This window comes from Columba livia, unplaced genomic scaffold (genome assembly GCF_036013475.1).
Source record: "Columba livia isolate bColLiv1 breed racing homer unplaced genomic scaffold, bColLiv1.pat.W.v2 Scaffold_83, whole genome shotgun sequence".
Classification (NCBI taxonomy): domain Eukaryota; kingdom Metazoa; phylum Chordata; class Aves; order Columbiformes; family Columbidae; genus Columba; species Columba livia.
The window spans coordinates 696,163-713,885 of NW_027043811.1; the positions used below are offsets into that span (position 1 = coordinate 696,163).

Here is a 17,723-nt window from a genome sequence, read left to right on the forward strand (position 1 = left end):
TGACTATTCACAAGGGGTTCACAAAGGGATTTTGCTAATTTTCACAGCAAGCATTGGGTGCAGGTGGAGATATTCTTTCACTTTTAACATGCAAGGACAGTTACTTGGATATGGATTGCAAATATTGACACAGTCATTAGGCTACAGAGTCTTCCTAGTTTGGTCTCTCTTCATATCAGTCTGGTTTTTGTTACATAAAGCAAATATCTATACCAGATCAAAGATTAAAATATTACATCCCTAAGGTCAGGGCATGAACCTGGAAGAAATACACCTGTATATACACCTAAGACAGAAGTCCTAAAAGAAGTCTCGCACACCCAGGCAGATGCCCCAAATGCCAAGGAAGGCTCAGGGTGCACTTGTGAAGCTCTGGAAAGAATGTGGGAAGCGAATGACCATACCTGTGGCAAAGAAAGCTGACCTTACACTATGACAAAGGAAACCAGAAAGTGGCTTTTAAGACAAGGGGCTATTACAGGGGCACTGGCTGACTCTCAGTTGAGTGTATCAACTAATCCAGGAGAGCAGCAAGAGCCTGAATGTCTTCCTGAGATAACTGGACCAGCATGGGGGGAGCATACACAGGGCTCAACCCAACCTAGAGTATAAAAACTGGACCACCCAAAAAAGCTTTGAAGAGAGCAATAGGCTTGAGCTGGCAGTGAGCTTGAGCAGTCTTTTCAGGCAGCAAAGGACAGATACAAAAGGAAAGTGTAATTCTTGAAACCAGTATTTCACCACATTTTATAGATGGAGTTTATAAGAATAAGAAAATAAAGGGACTTGTCCACAGCCACTGACACTCACAGAAGTCTATAACCGTTAAAACGCAGGTCTACACGCTGGAAGACCCATCTCAACACCAAACAAAGTTCAGTAGTACCAGTCTCTCTAATATTCACAGTCACTGAGCATCAGTAAGCTGCCAGTCATTCTCAAATGGATAAAAACTGGACTTGCAGAAAAGGTGGAGAAAACTCAAGCTACTGTCATTGCTTAAAGAACACATAATAGAGCACTTCTCTGACCACAAATCCAGTAAAGCAAGCACGGTTATCAGTTTCGTAATGTAAGCTTTTCACATCAATACTTCTGGTATTGATACTTGTGGTATCTCCTAATCTCTCACACCCCAACACACATGCTTTGCCCTCCTGATTTAAGTCCTGCAGCACACCACTGCTTATACAGTCATGTTGTTACCTGCATCAATGGACTGATGCAGCATTAAAAAAAATACCCTCCACCAAGAAGAGGTTGATTTGGTTTAAAACTACATCAGTATGCAGACATGGTTCACAATGCAACTGCTCAGACAATTGTGCCAGCACAACTCACTTACGTGACACAGCACTGGAACAGAGATTGTTGGAAAAGTGACACAGAAATCCCCAGCCAATTAAAGACTGTCTTGTGAAATGTTAGGCTATCTTTCATTTCTTGACCGTGGAAACACCTCTTTCATCCCGCTTTTGTCTTTTTAAACTGTCTTTCCCCCAGATGGCCATTCCTGAGAATTCTTATAACAATTAAAAATCTGGCAATGCCTTCTGGCACTTTCAGATATGATAACATGCATGTACGTTCAACATGATGTTCCCCACAAGTCTGATTTTCCTGGCTGACTGTTCTAAAACACGTGCAAATGAAAAACTTCAGTCCTTAACACAGCCCTCTGAAATGACCACAATAAAATATTTCCCTGCAGAAACATTCTTAGCTCTCCACCTTGCAAAAGTAGCTTTGGACTGAGCCCATATCTACCACTACCATCTAGCATCAGGTTGAGATAATATTTAGTCATTCATGTGAGAATAGAAATCCTTGCTAATAAGGAAGAAAAATGCAAGGACACTCAAGGACACAGTATAAATCCCTTTCTTCCTTCTTAGGCATCATAAGAAGGTTGTGTTTGGTATCACAATTCTGAGAGAAAACAATTCTTCCTACAACATGTGGCAGCTGTTAGAATGCACTGTTATTAAACTATATTTCTGTGCTATTAAGGCAAACATTTGAATTGCTGGTTTTTCTACTCAAGATGTGTTTGTCTGGGGTATCTAATGTTGGGGTGGTCACATAGTCACCCCACCTCTAAATACAGCTGCCATTCCACAATCCCCTCTATATGGTCCGTAACTACCTACTAGGAATGCTTATGGCTCAATGAGGTTTAACAGCAATCAAGCTGGCAAGTGATCCGTTTCCACATTGAAAGAACACCAGAAACACTTTCAAGTGGTTCTGAGCCCAGCACTTAGGAAAGCACAAAATTCACTTCATGTGTAGCCACCTTCCAGTCCTTTGCACACAATGCAGTTTCTTCTCTAGCTCTCACTATTGAGTTACAAACCAATTTCCCACCGCTGCAGAGAACGTAATGGTTGCTCTGACTTTTAGTAGCAGGAAGCAGGCCAACTCTGCAGTGCTCAACAAGGCACCTTGCCAAGGACACTCGCCTCTGCTCCACCACTCCTAGAGCCATTGCTGCACACTGCAGGAAAAGCTCTTGCAGTAAGGTGCACTGCTGCACTAACAAGTGCCAGGGGACTGCTGGAACAGTCAGCAGAAAGAGGAGGTGATTATGTTCACTATCATGTGATAGAAGACAGTCTTCAGGTGACTTCAAGATTATTCAAAAATATTAGGAGTTTTGATATTTTGAAATAGCAACCATTTTGTAGATGTAAAAGCCCTCTCTTCTCATGGATCTAGCTGAGAGTGCTTTTCTTAACACTACACTGAAAACACAGGAATTTGTTATCCAACCTTACCATTTTTTCCCCAGCTTTCTACACTTTACAGAAATCTTTGAACTGCCCTGAATCTTCCATGTTTATTTCAAATGCTATAGAACCCACTGTGAGAAAACAAAAAATCAAAGATCACAACTATTTCTTACTACCTCAGAGCAAATTAGAAAGACAGATCATATGAAACAAAATCAGATTTTCCAAGGTTAAAGGCTTAAACAAAATAGTGACTAATATTGCAAATGTCATGCCCATAAAGGAAACCCAGATGCCTAACCTAGCACACTAGCAACCCTTACCAAGTTAAAAGAATCTATCTTCTAAATATCTTCTCTGCAGAAAAATGAAGAGATCAGTTCCCAGAAGTCATTCATCTGGCTTAAGAAAAGCTAGCTGAACATGCACAAAGTGTCACTGTTTAAGAACGGATGACTATTATGTCCTTTTCATTCCTCACCAAGGCTGATCACTTGTTTTTACATTCCCAAAGGAAAAGCTAAGAAAATCTTCACTTCACTTTGCTTCACTTTACTTTGCTTTACACTTTAGGACACTCCAATTCCACTCACTCCAGCATCTTTAATAATTGAAAGCTCATGAAAGCAACTTGCCTTAAAAATATTTTCCTTCACAGGACGGTGTCACAAAATATGGAGATTCCAAAAACTTTAAAGGAATTGGTAAGCTGCTGGCTCATTGATCTCCAACTTCCGCTATTCTGGCAGCAAAGAATTTTAATTAAGATATTCTTGTATATAATTTTAACAAAGGAATGATCCAAATTTCTCTAGCATGTTCTTCACCAACAAACAGTTTTTGAACTTCAAGCATCCCAACCATAAGAAAATTCCTTTCTTCTATAGTATGCCTTGAAGCTATAACTAAATCAATATAAATAGGAGCCATAAATAGAGAAACCCGATTCCCCCCTGCCCACGTGTACTAGAGCTAGCAATTGTGTGACCACAAAATGGGTTGATGCACCAAGCTATTCCAACAGAAAACTGTTAATTATTGGGGCGGAGTTAGTGTTCCATTGCATTAGCCAACTCAACTCATGCATATGTCAGATCTTTCAAACAAGCAAAGCCATTTTGAACTAGATGAAGCCTGACTACAACATGAAAGCAAACCAAGAGAGACATGAAGTCCTTAAATAAGTCAAGCAGCAACAGCAACGCTGGAAAAGGACAAGAGGAACACAGCTGCTCCATTCTACAGTAAGTCATACTAGACTGGTTTAGCTTCAAGAATTTAGCTGTTAAGAAATGTAGGCTACAGGCACATCATAGTTTGAGTTAGTTTAAATCAGAACAGCCGCAATACCACCCTCCACTTTTTTACATACATGCATTCTTGTCCACTCCTGTGCACCAATGTTGTGCATGTCTAATTCAGTAACCATTTCAGCAGGTTCACCTACCAAAGCAGCAGACAAATATTCATTGTTTTATGCAGCTCAACTTCGCCACTTATTTTAACTCATCTTTTGCCTTGGAGATCTCTACAGTACTACCGCCAGTGTGCAAAGGAAACATGAATATGTGACTCAGGTAAGCAGGCACTTAATTAAATAAGGCATAAGCCACAGTTACTTTCAAAAACTAATTGTTGAACTTAAACTATTTCCAAAATAGTTTAAGCATAAATCAGTTTAAGAGTTTCATTTTCAACTTAACAGAAAAACTTCAATTCTACATCTCTTAACTTGCATTTACAATAATTTTTGGACTTATGCTGTGTTGAGACACCTAACAAGCATCTTGAGCTGCATAAGGGTTCATCATGTGGCCAGTAACACTGGGGCTGTGAGGGGTGCTTGGCAAGCTGGGTCATCCCAAGTTTTGGATGCTGAAGAAAAGGAACCAGCAGCGACTGCTGGGGCTACACTGTTGGCTTGCCTGGGACTCCAGCCACGCTTCCCATCCAGCCCTGCTGTGCAGGAGAGCAATGCCCTGAGGAGTCTCTACCACTGTGCCCAGTGACTGAAACAATCCTCCCTCTCCTTTCGTCATGTCAGGTACATGGAAAACCTTACCCTTCTCTGACATACATAGATTTTGTAAGAGTCTCAGCATCGCAGTTGTTTTCCATGTCTGTCTTTGGCTCTGGGCTTCAGTGATATTTACATCAATGTGCTTTACTGTCAAGGTGTACACCACATAATTCGTAGAAGGGCCAATTTTGTATTTTGGTATGTATATCACTGTTCTGCTCAATTTTCTAAGCTTTAGAAGTGTCTTTTCCACTCTGCTTTACCTCTGTGAGGTAAATCATTTCAAGCTTTTTCATGTCCTATACTGAATTTTTGGCATCTGAAATCCTCAGCCATGTTCCTTACGGTCAGCAAGTCCACAAAGAAGTACCACTGATTTACAGAAATTTACATTTACAGAAATACCACATTTTTAAAGTTTAAATAGCATCCTGTAATTTCCAACTTGACTTTGTAAAGTTAACATGCTTTTCACAATTTACGTAAGAAACTGCCTAGGTTCTAAAGGAAAAAAAAAGCTCTAATCACATGCCTATGTGAAAACCTATTACTTCCTCCAATACTGTGTATTACCATCAGTTTGAGCCCTGTATTGCTACACTTTCAAGACAAATAATAGTACAACTGGAAGCAAAAAAAGGTTATTAACCATTAAAGATCACTTCATCAACTCCTCTATGTTGTACAAGATTTTACTCAACCTGGACGCCCCCCACAACAGTACATAACAGAAAGGGTACAGAATGCATTACCTCCTAGATTTTGTTCCAGGACACCTCTTCCTAGGCCTGCTGAAGACTTTAACAAGGAAAATGAAACACAAAACTTTTGCTTGTGCCCACCCCTAGAATTCTACCTCAAAACATGTGAGCAAGCACTACAAAAAAGAAATCTGGAAAAATTAAGAAGGAAGATTTTTAATCTTTCTCCAAGGTAACGAATTGTTTGATAAGAAAACTCTCCTCCCCACCCCCCACAAAAAGGAAAAAAAAAATCATCACAATTAGCTAGTCAAGATTATTCATAAGAAAATTTATATTTGAAATCTTGCAGCATTTCTATCTCACTCATTTTCAAAAGGTCTGTTATTTACATAGTTTTGAATGAACTTTCTATGAAAATTATTTCCTTTTTTTGCATTCTCTTTCTAGTCAATTCCTTAATTTTTCTCATTCTTATATTACACATTCCTCAGTATTAGTTTTCCAAATTGCATACTTTACCTTTTCTTCTTTTAATAGATGCAGCATGAGAAGACATTAAATGGAAGAGACCAGAAAGGCTCACATTTCATGCTTGCTGTATTTAATTGCCCAAAAACAGGCAGAAGACGGGAAAGCAGAAAATATCACCAAGAAATAACAATACTGAAATGCTGAAGGACCAGTCATGCCCCTTAGTGGCTTAAGCTACAGTCCAGGATGGCTGCCTTCACAGAACACACTGTCCAAAGGACAACACACTTAGAGCAATAAGATGTTCAGACTTTCTGACAAGAAGTTGCCTTGATTTGAAGACAGTCTACAGAATATCAAGTCTCTCATAAAAATCGTGGACACCTCAAAATAAAAGACACAATACAAAAATAAGTATAGTAATATCAGAATCAAAAATCCTGGTTTTCCATGCATTTGTTTTGTGCCTGATCGTTTCATGCCACATTAAGGTAAAAATTCTGACCAAAGTTCTTCCCCAGAGTCAGTTTTAATTTTTCCCTTCTATATAGATTTCCCAATAAGAAACAAGGCAAAAGGTCACACAGCAGTCTCTTCTTCAGGGCTGAGGGTACTTTCATATTTTCTTCCAACACAGAATTACACAGCTTGACGTTGATAGTATTAATATGCTTCCTATAACATAAGCTTACTATCTACAGAGTCGTTTTACTTAACATTTCTAACACACCTTACATCTTGCTCTTCCCTTTTTAATCACCACAGAAGAAAAAAAGCTAACTGGAAAACGGAACATAAATCTCATGGTTTAGTTTAAAACACTGTAAGTTGTAATAATACTTCAAATTATTCTGATGCATACACTTTGTTTTTCAGCCCTGTTCTCTTTTGGCATATATGTAACTACACAGCCATAAAGAAGCATGCTTTAGTTATGCCACATTATTACATCTAGCTCCATGAAACTCTGTACTATCCGTTGAAAATTCTTTGTATTTTATTTCAAATGTGTTTGTTATCTTGGAGTCAGAACACAAACAGAATAAAAAGTCCCCCTGAAACTCTTAAATGTGACCCATAAACTTCAAGTACCTGTGCAAAAATGAAATTCCATTATTTTTTCTTAATTCAGAGGTCTCACAGTCCTGATCCTGGAATCAACAAACTAAAGCAACCTTTCTCTCTGTTCTACAGAGAGAAGCAAAAATAGTTCTAATGTAAATTAGCAAAGTTAACAATTATATTTGATTATCACAATAAATGATAAAGAACATGATACCATGTACATCTACATGATTTACATTATGTATGGTATTATGACGTGCATGGAATTCATTATAAAGGGTATAGATGCTTCATTTTACAGTATTTTCCCAATATCCTTTCAGCATATTCCCAGCCTTAGCTGATTCTCACCAAGATTTCCATCCTCAATGGTCAGCACCACTTCATCCATCACCAAGGCCCGGAAATCTAGCTCCTCTTCACAGCACTTGGCCTTCAGAGCTCTCAGGATCTCTTGCTGAGGGTAATCTTCTCTGATGCGACGGTCTGTTAAGAACCACAGCCTGGGAGCAACTGAACTGCACATCTTGGACTTTTCTTGCAACCTTCAAGGTTTTCTTTCAATGGAACTTCTAAACAGCGGAGAAGATAAGACTCTGTTATACAACAGTTCATGTTCCCCACTCTACCAAGTCCTGCTCCCTTTGTGCAAGTCAGTCCTTTTCAATAGAGTGTAATTTCCAAATTCCATGTGAGAAAATAATGTCTACCCCTAATCTGCAACAGAAGTAACAACAGAAACAAATCCATTTATATTCAGTGGAATGTAAATGCTAAAAAAAAAAAAATAAAAAGGTTTTGGTCCTCATCCTAGTTACATCCACAAGAAGCACACACTTGACGTAACTGCTGGTATTGACACTAGAATCCCCCTTTCTTGACAGTACAAAGAGGCATGCCAAGGACTGCAAACATTTTAAATGGCCATCTCTGAAGGTCAGAATTTCAACTTCACAATTAGCAGAATTCCTTACAATTGGAAATAACCCAGCCCTAGGTACTGCTAAAACACTGCTGACAGACTTGATGTACCCCTTTTTATCATATATGGAAGACAACAGAGTGTGCCAAATTTTTTATGTTAAAAAAGCAGTCCAGAAGAAAGGAAGAAATCCATTAAAAAATAATTTTCCACAAAAGTATTTCAAGACTGATTTGCTCTTACATATACTTCACATCTACTGTGAAAGATATTTAGTATTATCTAAGAACATATTAAGGGAAAAACCAATGGAACAAGAAGCATTGACAAAATGTTAAGAATACCGAACATTAACACATGTAACCTAAAGCAAAATCAAGGTCTGAATCTCAGTGCTAGCTCTTTCTTGCTCCAAATTAAAAAAAACAACAACAACAAAAAATCACCTTTAAACATAAACAGCACTAATTAATTCAGCACTAGAAACAGAAAACATCATTGAAATTGAAGAATTTCAATAGTGTTACAAGTGATAACGACTAGGTACTGCTCCTTTCGCAGAGGATTTGGACCACTTTTGACTATATCCTAAAATATTTTAAAAGCAGGTACATTAATGAACACACTCAAGAGAAACAAGAAGCAGTACGGTGTAGAGAAAAAGAATTCTGAATTAAAACATAGATTACATGAGTTTCAAACACAATTGAACTCTTGGACAGAAACAGACATTATACCTAGTAGTCTTAACAACAGGACCTGATGTCTGCAGAAAATGTAAATGCAGAAAGACCACAGGTATACAACTGCTTTCATTTAATATTACAAAGAATTTTAGTTTCTGCAGTAGGTCTTGTTTTGCTACAATTATAAGAACAAGGTGACTATTTTATAATTAAAATTCAAGGTTTTTTTCTGCTAGTACAGCTTATTCTTAGCAAGAAGACTTCATAGAATCATAGAATCATTTTGGTTAGAAGAGACCCTGAAGATCATCAAGTCCAACCATAACCTAACTCAAGCACTAAACCATGCCCCTAAGAACCTCATCTGCACATCTTTTAAACACCTCCAGGGATGGTGACTCCACCACTTCCCTGGGCAGCCTGTTCCAACGTCTGACAACCCTTTCTGTGAAAAAAAAAAAATTTCCTAATATCCAATCTGAACCTTCCCTGGCACAACTTGAGGCCATTTCCTCTTGTCGTATCACTAGTTGCTTGGGAGAAGAGACCAACACCCTCCAGCTACAACCTCCTTTCAAGTAGTTGTAGACAGCAATGAGGTCTCCCCTCAGACTCCTTTTCTCCAAGCTAAACAGCCCCAGTTCCCTCAGCTGCTCCTCATCAGACTTGTACTCCAGGTCCCTCACCAGCTTCATCACTCTCCTCTGCACTCTCTCTGGTACCTCAATGTCTTTATTACGATGAGGGGCTCAAAACTGATCACAGTACTCAAGGTGCAGCCTCAGCAGCGCCAAGTACAGTGGGATGATCACCCCTTTAGTCCTGCTGGCCTCACTATTCTTGATGCACACCAGGATGCTGTTGGCCTTTTTGGACACCTGGGCACACTGCTGGCTCATATTCAGCTGGCTGTCAATCAACACCCCTAGGTCCTTTTCCTCCAGGCAGATCTCCAGCCACTCTTCCCTGAACTTGTAGCATTGCCTGGGGTGGTTGTGACCCAAGTGCAGGACCTGGCACTTGGCCTTCTTAAACCTCATACAATTGGCCTCAGCCCATTGATCCAACTGGTCCAGATCCCTCTGTAGAGTCTTCAGCGACCTTCCAGCAGATCAACACTCCCACCCAACTTTTTGTCATCTGCAAACTTACTGAGGGTGCACTCAATCCCCTCATCCAGATAACTGATAAAGAGATTATACAGAACTGGCCCAAATACTGAGCCCTAGGGAACACCACTCATGACCAACCACTGACTGGATTTTATTCCATCCACCACAACTCATTGGGCGCAGCCATCGAGCCGGTTCTTTATCCATCAAAGAGTACACCCACCCAGGCCGTGAGCTGACAGTTTCTCCAGGAGAATGCTGTGGCAAACAGTGCCAAAGGCTTTACTGAAGGCTAACTACACAACATCCACAGTCCTTCCCTCATGTACTAGGTGCATCACCTTGTCATAGAAGGAGATCAGGTTGGTCAAGCAGGACCATCAACCCACGTTGACTAGGCCCGATCTATTGGTTGTCCTGTTTGAGCCATGTGATGTCACTCACGATGATCTGCCCCATGACCTTCCCTGGCACCAAGGTCTGAATAACAGGCCTGTAATTCCCCAGATCCTCCTTCCAGCCCTTCTTGTAGATGGGCATCACATTTGCCAACTTCCAGTCAACTGGGACCTCCCCAGTTAGCCAGGACTGCTGATAAATAATTGAAAGTGGCTTGGTGAGCACCTCTGACAGCTTCATCAGCACCCTTGATGGATCCCATCTGGCCCTATACACTTGTAGGTGTCAAAGTGGTGTAGCACATCGCTAACCATTTCCCTTTGGATTACTGGGGCTTCATTTTGCTCCCTGTCTTCTGGCTCAGGGGGCTGTGCACCTGGAGCACAACTGGTCTTACTATTAAAGACTGAGGCAAGTGGCCATGCTTATTCCTGGCACTGAGAATCACAATGACAACGACACTTCTTCCATTGCTTTGGTAAATTAGGAGCAACAATAAAGCCAAGGACTGAAGTTCCTCATACTAACAGACTGAAAGAAAGCAGAAGCTAGAGAAAGGCAATCACAGATCAGATCAGCCCTTCACAGTACTCAAGATGCTCAAGGTAAAGCAGGCTATGGAATGTTTGTTCCCAGCAGGAAAATGGGTTTAGGACTTTATAAAGAATATCTTTTGATATCTCAAAGAATCCCTTTTTCTTCAAAGCAGCTGAAAGTGAAAAGGGCAAGATAAAGCTTCGGCTTGCAATGGCTGATCCTGCCCCACTTTTCACTCTCTCAACAACGGATTTTCTCTATATGGTAGTTTACCGAAAACTTCCTGGAACAACATCCTCAGCTATAAATTGGGACAAGCTATATTCTTCAGAAGTGGCACTGCTGCAGCACAGTTCAGAAGGCTTCTTGTCAATTTATCTTTATTTTTGCTATCTGAATAGATGACTAGGGAGACCAAACAGCCCCACCTACTGCCTCATATTTGAAAAGCAGCTTTACCTAATGGACTGTCTTATCTCCTATCAAAAAACGGCTATGTAACACTGGCTACATTTTAAAATATATACTAGACAGACTTTGTCATAATATAAAAAAAAAAAAAATCAGAAGCCATTACACATTTTCATCGTGTTTTGGGTTTTTGAGATTTATTGTTTTTTCCTCAGTAGTGGTTCTAACACTGGTGCAAACAAACAAGTATTTTCCCTCCAATACCTTTCTCCCCATTTTTGCTTGCTCCTAGCCCTTGATTTCTTTGCCAACAGGGATCTGCTCTCACTTTTCATGAATCTCTTTTCTACATGGCCCCACCTCCACCCCCTTAAATCTGCAGAGACTGTGCCATCATCTCTCCCTGATTGCCATTTCAGCACTTTTTATTAAAAATCAGCAAAGGGTTGAAGAAGAAAAATAAAATATATCCTTTTCCTTCCTCCTTCTTTCTTCTATTTTTGTAAGAAGCTAGAGCAGCATCAAGAAGAACCATCCAAATACCTCAATTAGTACAGCAGGCATATAAAAAAAATGCCCTGGGTATGGGTGTTCATCTCCACCCTAATACTAAGTCTAATTTCCTCTAAATTTTAAAAGTTTTATAAAAGTATATACAAAGGCTCACATCTCATCATGAGGCAGGCAGGTAACAACCTCAAGTCTGGAGGCAGAGATTAAGAAACTCACTTTAGATCAAGCTACAAGCCTGTGTCAGAGACATAAACTAGTAATCCTAATTATAGATTCCTTGACCGCTGACCCAATACCATATCTTTTTTCCACCTGGAGAAATATCATTTTCATGCTAATATTCTGCTCCTAAACACAGAATTTACTTAACAGTTTCAACATCTCCTTCTAATCTCTATTTTGGTTGTGTAAGAAGACTCGTAGAACACAAAACCTGCAATTTACCCTATTAACCCAAACATCTTAACAATCCCTCCCACATTCGCAAGAAAACAGCCTGTAGGAGGAAAGCTTGCCTTGCAGTCAGATGCAAAAGAGCTCTCAAATTGGATACGATTTCCAGAATTTTTCCCTGAAAAAAAACTCCACCCATTTCAATCTGAAAGACACAGCCTCAGACAATGCTGGGTGTGCATGGAACACTTCCTAATCCATGAGAGCATCTATTACAAAGTAAGTATAGTATATATAAGGGGAACAGCAGATGCTGAAGTGTCTTCCAGATGACTGGTTGAAAAGCAGTTTTCACTCAAAGCTACCATGGTAAATGAAGTACAAAGCTTCAAAAACTAACATATTTATGAAATGAAAAGGAACAAAAAACCATCATAAACTATATAAAACGGACAGGGAGAGGTTAAAGGGTAACATCAAAGTGAAAACCCTATTATAAAAATCAAACTAGTTGTGTGTCACTCCAGCCAAGCAGTCACTGCTGCATCTGCTTCAGGAAGGTGCTGTGTGAACAGATTCTTAGCAATTTATAGAAGGAACAGGAACACTCATCTCAACTTCAAGCTATGGCATCCCTGTATTGCTTAAGCTAGGCTTTATTCTGGCATTCACAGAGGCTTCCTCTCCTCCTCATCACATGCAAATGTATTTCCTCCTGCATTCCTCAAATCTGTAATACACCTCTAGCAGCTGTTCTAACAGAAGTATTCACTGTGCTACTTTTCTACTTTACATCACATGTGAATATGTTTACTGACATAACAGGGAATTTAGCCAATCATATCAGCTGTCCAGAGACACCTGTAAATCTCTGAAGATGACTCTTTCTCCCTTGAAGGGGTCTTCTCTTCACAGAGAGAACCCCAGACCTGCCTCTAGGATGGGAGATTGTCTCCACTGTCCGTTTACTCCTTGTACTGTCTTCAACACCCAAAAGCAAGAGAAAAACAGCCTAGCCTCTTTTTCATCATGATGTGTTTTCCCCTAAGCTAAATCAATAAACAAATTATTAGGAGATACATAATAATACATTTATCTATTATTGATAAATGTGTAACAAAAAATATAGATAGTACACTAAAAGATCATTCCATATCTTTTCTATTCAGAATATAGCTACTGAATGCCTTCATAAAGTAAAAAGGCTAGGTTGTTTTTTTCCCTATGGGAATGACAAATGGAATCCCAGATGTTTTGTAGTATTAAGAATGAATGTGATCTAGGTATCTCAACTGCTGGACTTGTGACCTGATGTTGCAGTACGCTCCCAATGCCCATAGTGCAATATGGGAAACAAGTTAGTGGAACAATTATTACCATCAGCCTCTCCCAGAATCACCTCTTTCCTAGACCTTGGTTCAGACTCTCAGCCTGCTGTAGTACTGTGCGGCTAACACAGCACCATGGATTTCAGCAGTTTAATAGAGAGATAAAACCTAATCTTAGTTTTAGCATAATAAAATTCTCACAGAAGTCAGAAAGAAAGGTCAAAGATACTGACAGCCATGATTGCCATGGGAAATGGAAAACTAGGAAAAATATAGCTACAAGCACTCACTTCACTACGAATAACAACACACCTTCGCATTTATCATTAATGCGTATCCCTTAATATTTGTTTGCAGAACAGTGTTATTCAAATTGGAAAAGCTATTTTGCTTTCCTTTTTATCATATATTAGCTAAGGCTTGAAACGGAGTACACACTTCCAATAAACCAAACGTCTCTACCATTACAGCAGTTTCTAGAATGCTGTTTCAGAGGCCACACCTCAGTATACTGAAGACCTAAGAACAGTTGGCAGATGCTTGTAAATTATCTCCTTTAGGAAATACCTCAAGGCTGATCTGAATTATAAAGTCAATCTTAAGCAGCAGACTGGTTGAACAGTGAATGAAGGGTCACCTGGCATATGACCCAGCATACGACCCATCATACACTGTCATGGAAGTTTCTGTCTCATCTTAATGAGAAAAGAGCAGTATTTGAAACATCACAGAAATATTACTTCCTATGTCATAGAGAAAGCAGGTCTGAAAACAGTTCACAGCTGTTTCAAGTATAAAGCACAATTATTTTTTTCCACACAAAGATAGCAGAATCATGATCACCTAAAGAAAACCTGAAGGAAATAAGTAGATGATTAATATAACCTATGGTGATATATACAGAGATAAAAAACTGTCACCTTGAACCACTTGTTCAAATTGTCTTAAAAAAATAAATCCAAGATAAAATCAACTCATTCTTTACACTGCTGCTTCATGGCGATGCTTAAGGACAACCTCAAGGAAAATTCCTCTCTTACCTACCAGGGACCAGTTTTCCTAAGATTGTCACATAACTGTTTGAGAATCCTAGTAAAGAAAACATTTTTAAAAATTGAAGCATCTGAAAAACTAAAATATTTATTTAAATGCATTTTATATAATATACTGAGCAGCTGCAGAGCAACCTGTTCAGTGCTGCTGCATTATCATCCGCCCTTTACACATGCATCGTAGAATTTCAAGTCACTGCAGTCAGGTGAACCCCAAACACACCTCTTTGAAAGCTCAGCATGGTATTCACCTCCTTTTCCCTGTGAGATTTGTAGACTGCAACAGTCAAAGGATATGGGAATATATTAACCGTTCCCATTCATTCCCAGTATGATACCCACCCCTACAGACATCCCCACCCCTACAGACAGGCAACTTTACTCCCTGCGATGGCTTTAATCTGCTTGTCCCCACCTTTGCACTGAGTAACATTAAAGATGCTAGCAGCAATCCTTCCAGGCACAATTGCCTCTAAAGGGCAGACAACCACACACATGCACCCCGCCTCATCTTTCCTCCTCTGTGTTCATGCTTGCAAGTAGGTGATAACATTCCTCATTCACACACCCCAGCTCCTGATCTCCAGTGAATAATGTCTTCTCCTCCTACTCTGCAACACTAGCCTGATACTGGTCAGCATCAGCTACCCTTCTACTTTGGTCTTAGTGTTTTGGTTTTTTTTACAACAGGCTCTCAGCTTTTCCACCCTCCTTCACTCTGCCTGTGCGTGCATGTACACCCGTGCAAATAAAATATTTCCTCCCACATCAGCTGCTTTTCTGAAGAGAGGTTCTTCCACCTCTGTCCATGTTCCCCTGCAATATGGTACAATACAACCCTCTCCTCCCCGATCCATGCGTACACAGCCAGATTTCCCTTCTCCCTTCCCCCACCCCACTCTGTCTCTGTGCATGCTTCTCCTAGTGCCTGGAGTGGGGGAAGGGAAACATGCACTGTATGAATGAATGGGCTGAAGAGACTTACCAGAAATTTAGTGAGGAAGGAGTGGAAGACAGAAAACGATACCAAAGATGGGTGCTTCCTTCAGTGTGCCAAGTGCTGCTTTAGTCCTGAATCCCTTGATGAGGTCACGTGTCTTGCTAGGTACCCCTTTTCCTGGATCTTCCACTAACCAAAAAGGGTGGCAAGGAAGTCTCCTGGATGCCTCTCTGCACTGCACTCCAAAGAAGGGAGAGGCTACTACTGAGGTTCCCAAAGCAAGGGCTGCTGATAACGTTCTCCTGGTACTATAACAGACAGGCAATGCCTAGCTGATACCTTGGGGACCAAGATGGATTTCGGGGCGGGGGTGGGGGGGGAAGGGAGAGTAAATGACTGTTAAAATAATTCCCAAATTGTCCTCCCCTATGGGTGAGGAAGGATGGGAAGGAGAAAAAAGAGTACCGGTGAAGAGCTGTAGCTTTCTATGTAAAACAGATTCAATCCTTGTGTGTCTGCTTCCTCAGAGCTAAACCCCTAAATGACTCTGAAGTCACCAACACCTATGGAGAAAAAAAGGAGAAACAACCCTATGAGACATAAATAAACATATAAAGGCATCTAATAAAGATAAACTAAATCTCAATGGAAGAAAAAGTACCATACAAGACAGCAAGCAAAGCCAAAAGAAAAATATGGGATCAACACAATATGGGTTAATGTGCAACTTCAAATAATTTACAGAAATACACTATCACAGAATCCCATTCTAAGGGAAGAAAAAAAAAAAAAAGGTTAAGCAGTTTGTTCCTTTACTGAAGAATGTGCATTCAAACGAAAAATGAATCTGTAACTGCACGTGAACATATCAAGAAATCAAGTTTTTAAACCTACAAAAACTATTCCTATATTTGTGTCAGTCCTTAAACCCCTCCCCCAGAATAATATTTAGAATTCAGATGAGGAGACTGGAGAAAAGTATGTTTCAGGTCAGAAGCATATATTGCTACGCATTACACCCCACTCTGCAACAAAAAAAGAGGATGCCTGCTTAAATGATGAAGTTAATTAAAAATTAACAGTCGCACACTTTGAAAACGGAGCCCCTGATAGATCCTACGCATTAGGTCACCCATGTGCAATTAGCTCTTTAAAGATCAGAAAACAAAAGAGAAGAAGCCTAGTTGTAAAGATTTCGTTGTGAGGCACAACAGACATACACATTACAACATCACGTGAAAAAAATGCCCCCAGCAAGCGCAGATTTTCACATTCAGGCGCACGGGAGCAGTTTTTCTCCCCCTTTCAGCGGCTGCTTGCACCCACGGACGCGTGTCAACACGCACACGGCGTGCAAGCCCGGGTGTGCAAGGCGGGCGGCGAAGAGGCAACGTCTCCCGCCACGCACACGGAGCGCTACACCCGAGCGCGACCCGCCGCGGAACACGCTGGGCGAGGCAAGAGCTCGGCGACCCGGCATCCGCGGCGCGGAGCCCCCTCCCGAGCACAACGAGCGGCCACCGTTTCCCCTCCGCGAAGCGGCCCCGGACACCACCCACCTGGGCGCCCCGGCTGCCCGGCCCGCGCGGGCGCGGCGGGAAGGCGCCGGCAGTCGGAGCGCTGCTGCCCCACTCCGCGCCCGGGGATGCACAATCACCATGGGCGCAGAGCGGCGGCGGGGCGGGACGGCTGAGGTCCCAACCCCTTGCCCGCCCCCCCCTCCCCGGGCACGGCGGACCCCACCCCGGGGCTCGCACCCGCTCAGCCCGACATCTCACCGGCCCCGGGCACCGCCGAGCCCGAGCTTGAGGCGACCCGCAGGGGTCTGCGACGCCCCGCCGGCACCCCCTCCCTCCGGCACTGGGCCCAGGAAGGGAAGCCGCGGGGCGAACAGGGCTCCGGTTAGACTCGCCCCTTCCTCCCCGCCAGCGGCGACTGCGCGGCGATGCGGTCCTAAAGGCAAGTGGGCGACGCGACACTCGCCCCCCCACACCTTCCCCCTCCTCGGTGTCCCTCCTCCCCGCGACTGGGGCGAGGAGGCCGGCTGTTCCCTGCACCGATACCCCCGCCCCCCGCGGCCGCCGCGCTAGCCACCGCGCGGGCGCCACCGCCTCCTCCCGCGCTCGCTCCCGCCGCCTGACTGACGCGGCGACGGCGCTAACGGCCGAGCGGCGCTGGCACCCGCCAGGGGAGGGGGTGCGAGGTGGGGCGCCCGGCTCCCGAGCGAAGCGGCAGCAGCCGCGCGCTCCAGCCGCACGCTCCGCGCGCCCCTCGGGGGCGCGAAGGCGGCCGGGGAGGGGCGGCTGGGCCAAGACCGAACGGCTGCCCGTGCCCCGCCCGGTCCACGGTGCGCCGGGGCTGGGCAGCGGCACCACACGCTCGCTGAGGCCTCCTGCCCCTTCCCGCCCTTCTTCACCTGCCCAAGCCAGAGGTTTGCT

At 42.4% G+C, this 17,723-nt stretch overlaps 1 protein-coding gene across 24 annotated transcripts in view; it reads right to left on the minus strand.

Annotated features, from left to right (window-relative positions):
* Positions 1 to 17,363, minus strand: part of LOC110364169 (beta-citrylglutamate synthase B) — a 79,936-nt gene extending 62,573 nt beyond the window's left edge. For 10 of the 24 annotated variants that reach the window (XM_065048489.1, XM_065048488.1, XM_065048484.1 and 7 more), the window contains exons 1-3: positions 17,064 to 17,362; positions 15,331 to 15,848; positions 7,344 to 7,564 (exon numbers count right to left, since the gene is read on the minus strand). In XM_065048489.1, coding sequence (XP_064904561.1) covers positions 7,344 to 7,518 — 175 coding nt within the window. In that variant the 5' untranslated portion in view covers positions 7,519 to 7,564; positions 15,331 to 15,848; positions 17,064 to 17,362. Of the gene's footprint in view, positions 1 to 7,343; positions 7,565 to 15,330; positions 15,849 to 16,505; positions 16,744 to 16,844; positions 17,014 to 17,042 lie in introns of those variants that run through there. The other 14 variants (XM_065048507.1, XM_065048508.1, XM_065048505.1 and 11 more) reach the window with 11 other exon arrangements.
* Between the last annotated feature and the right edge of the window lie 360 nt (positions 17,364 to 17,723).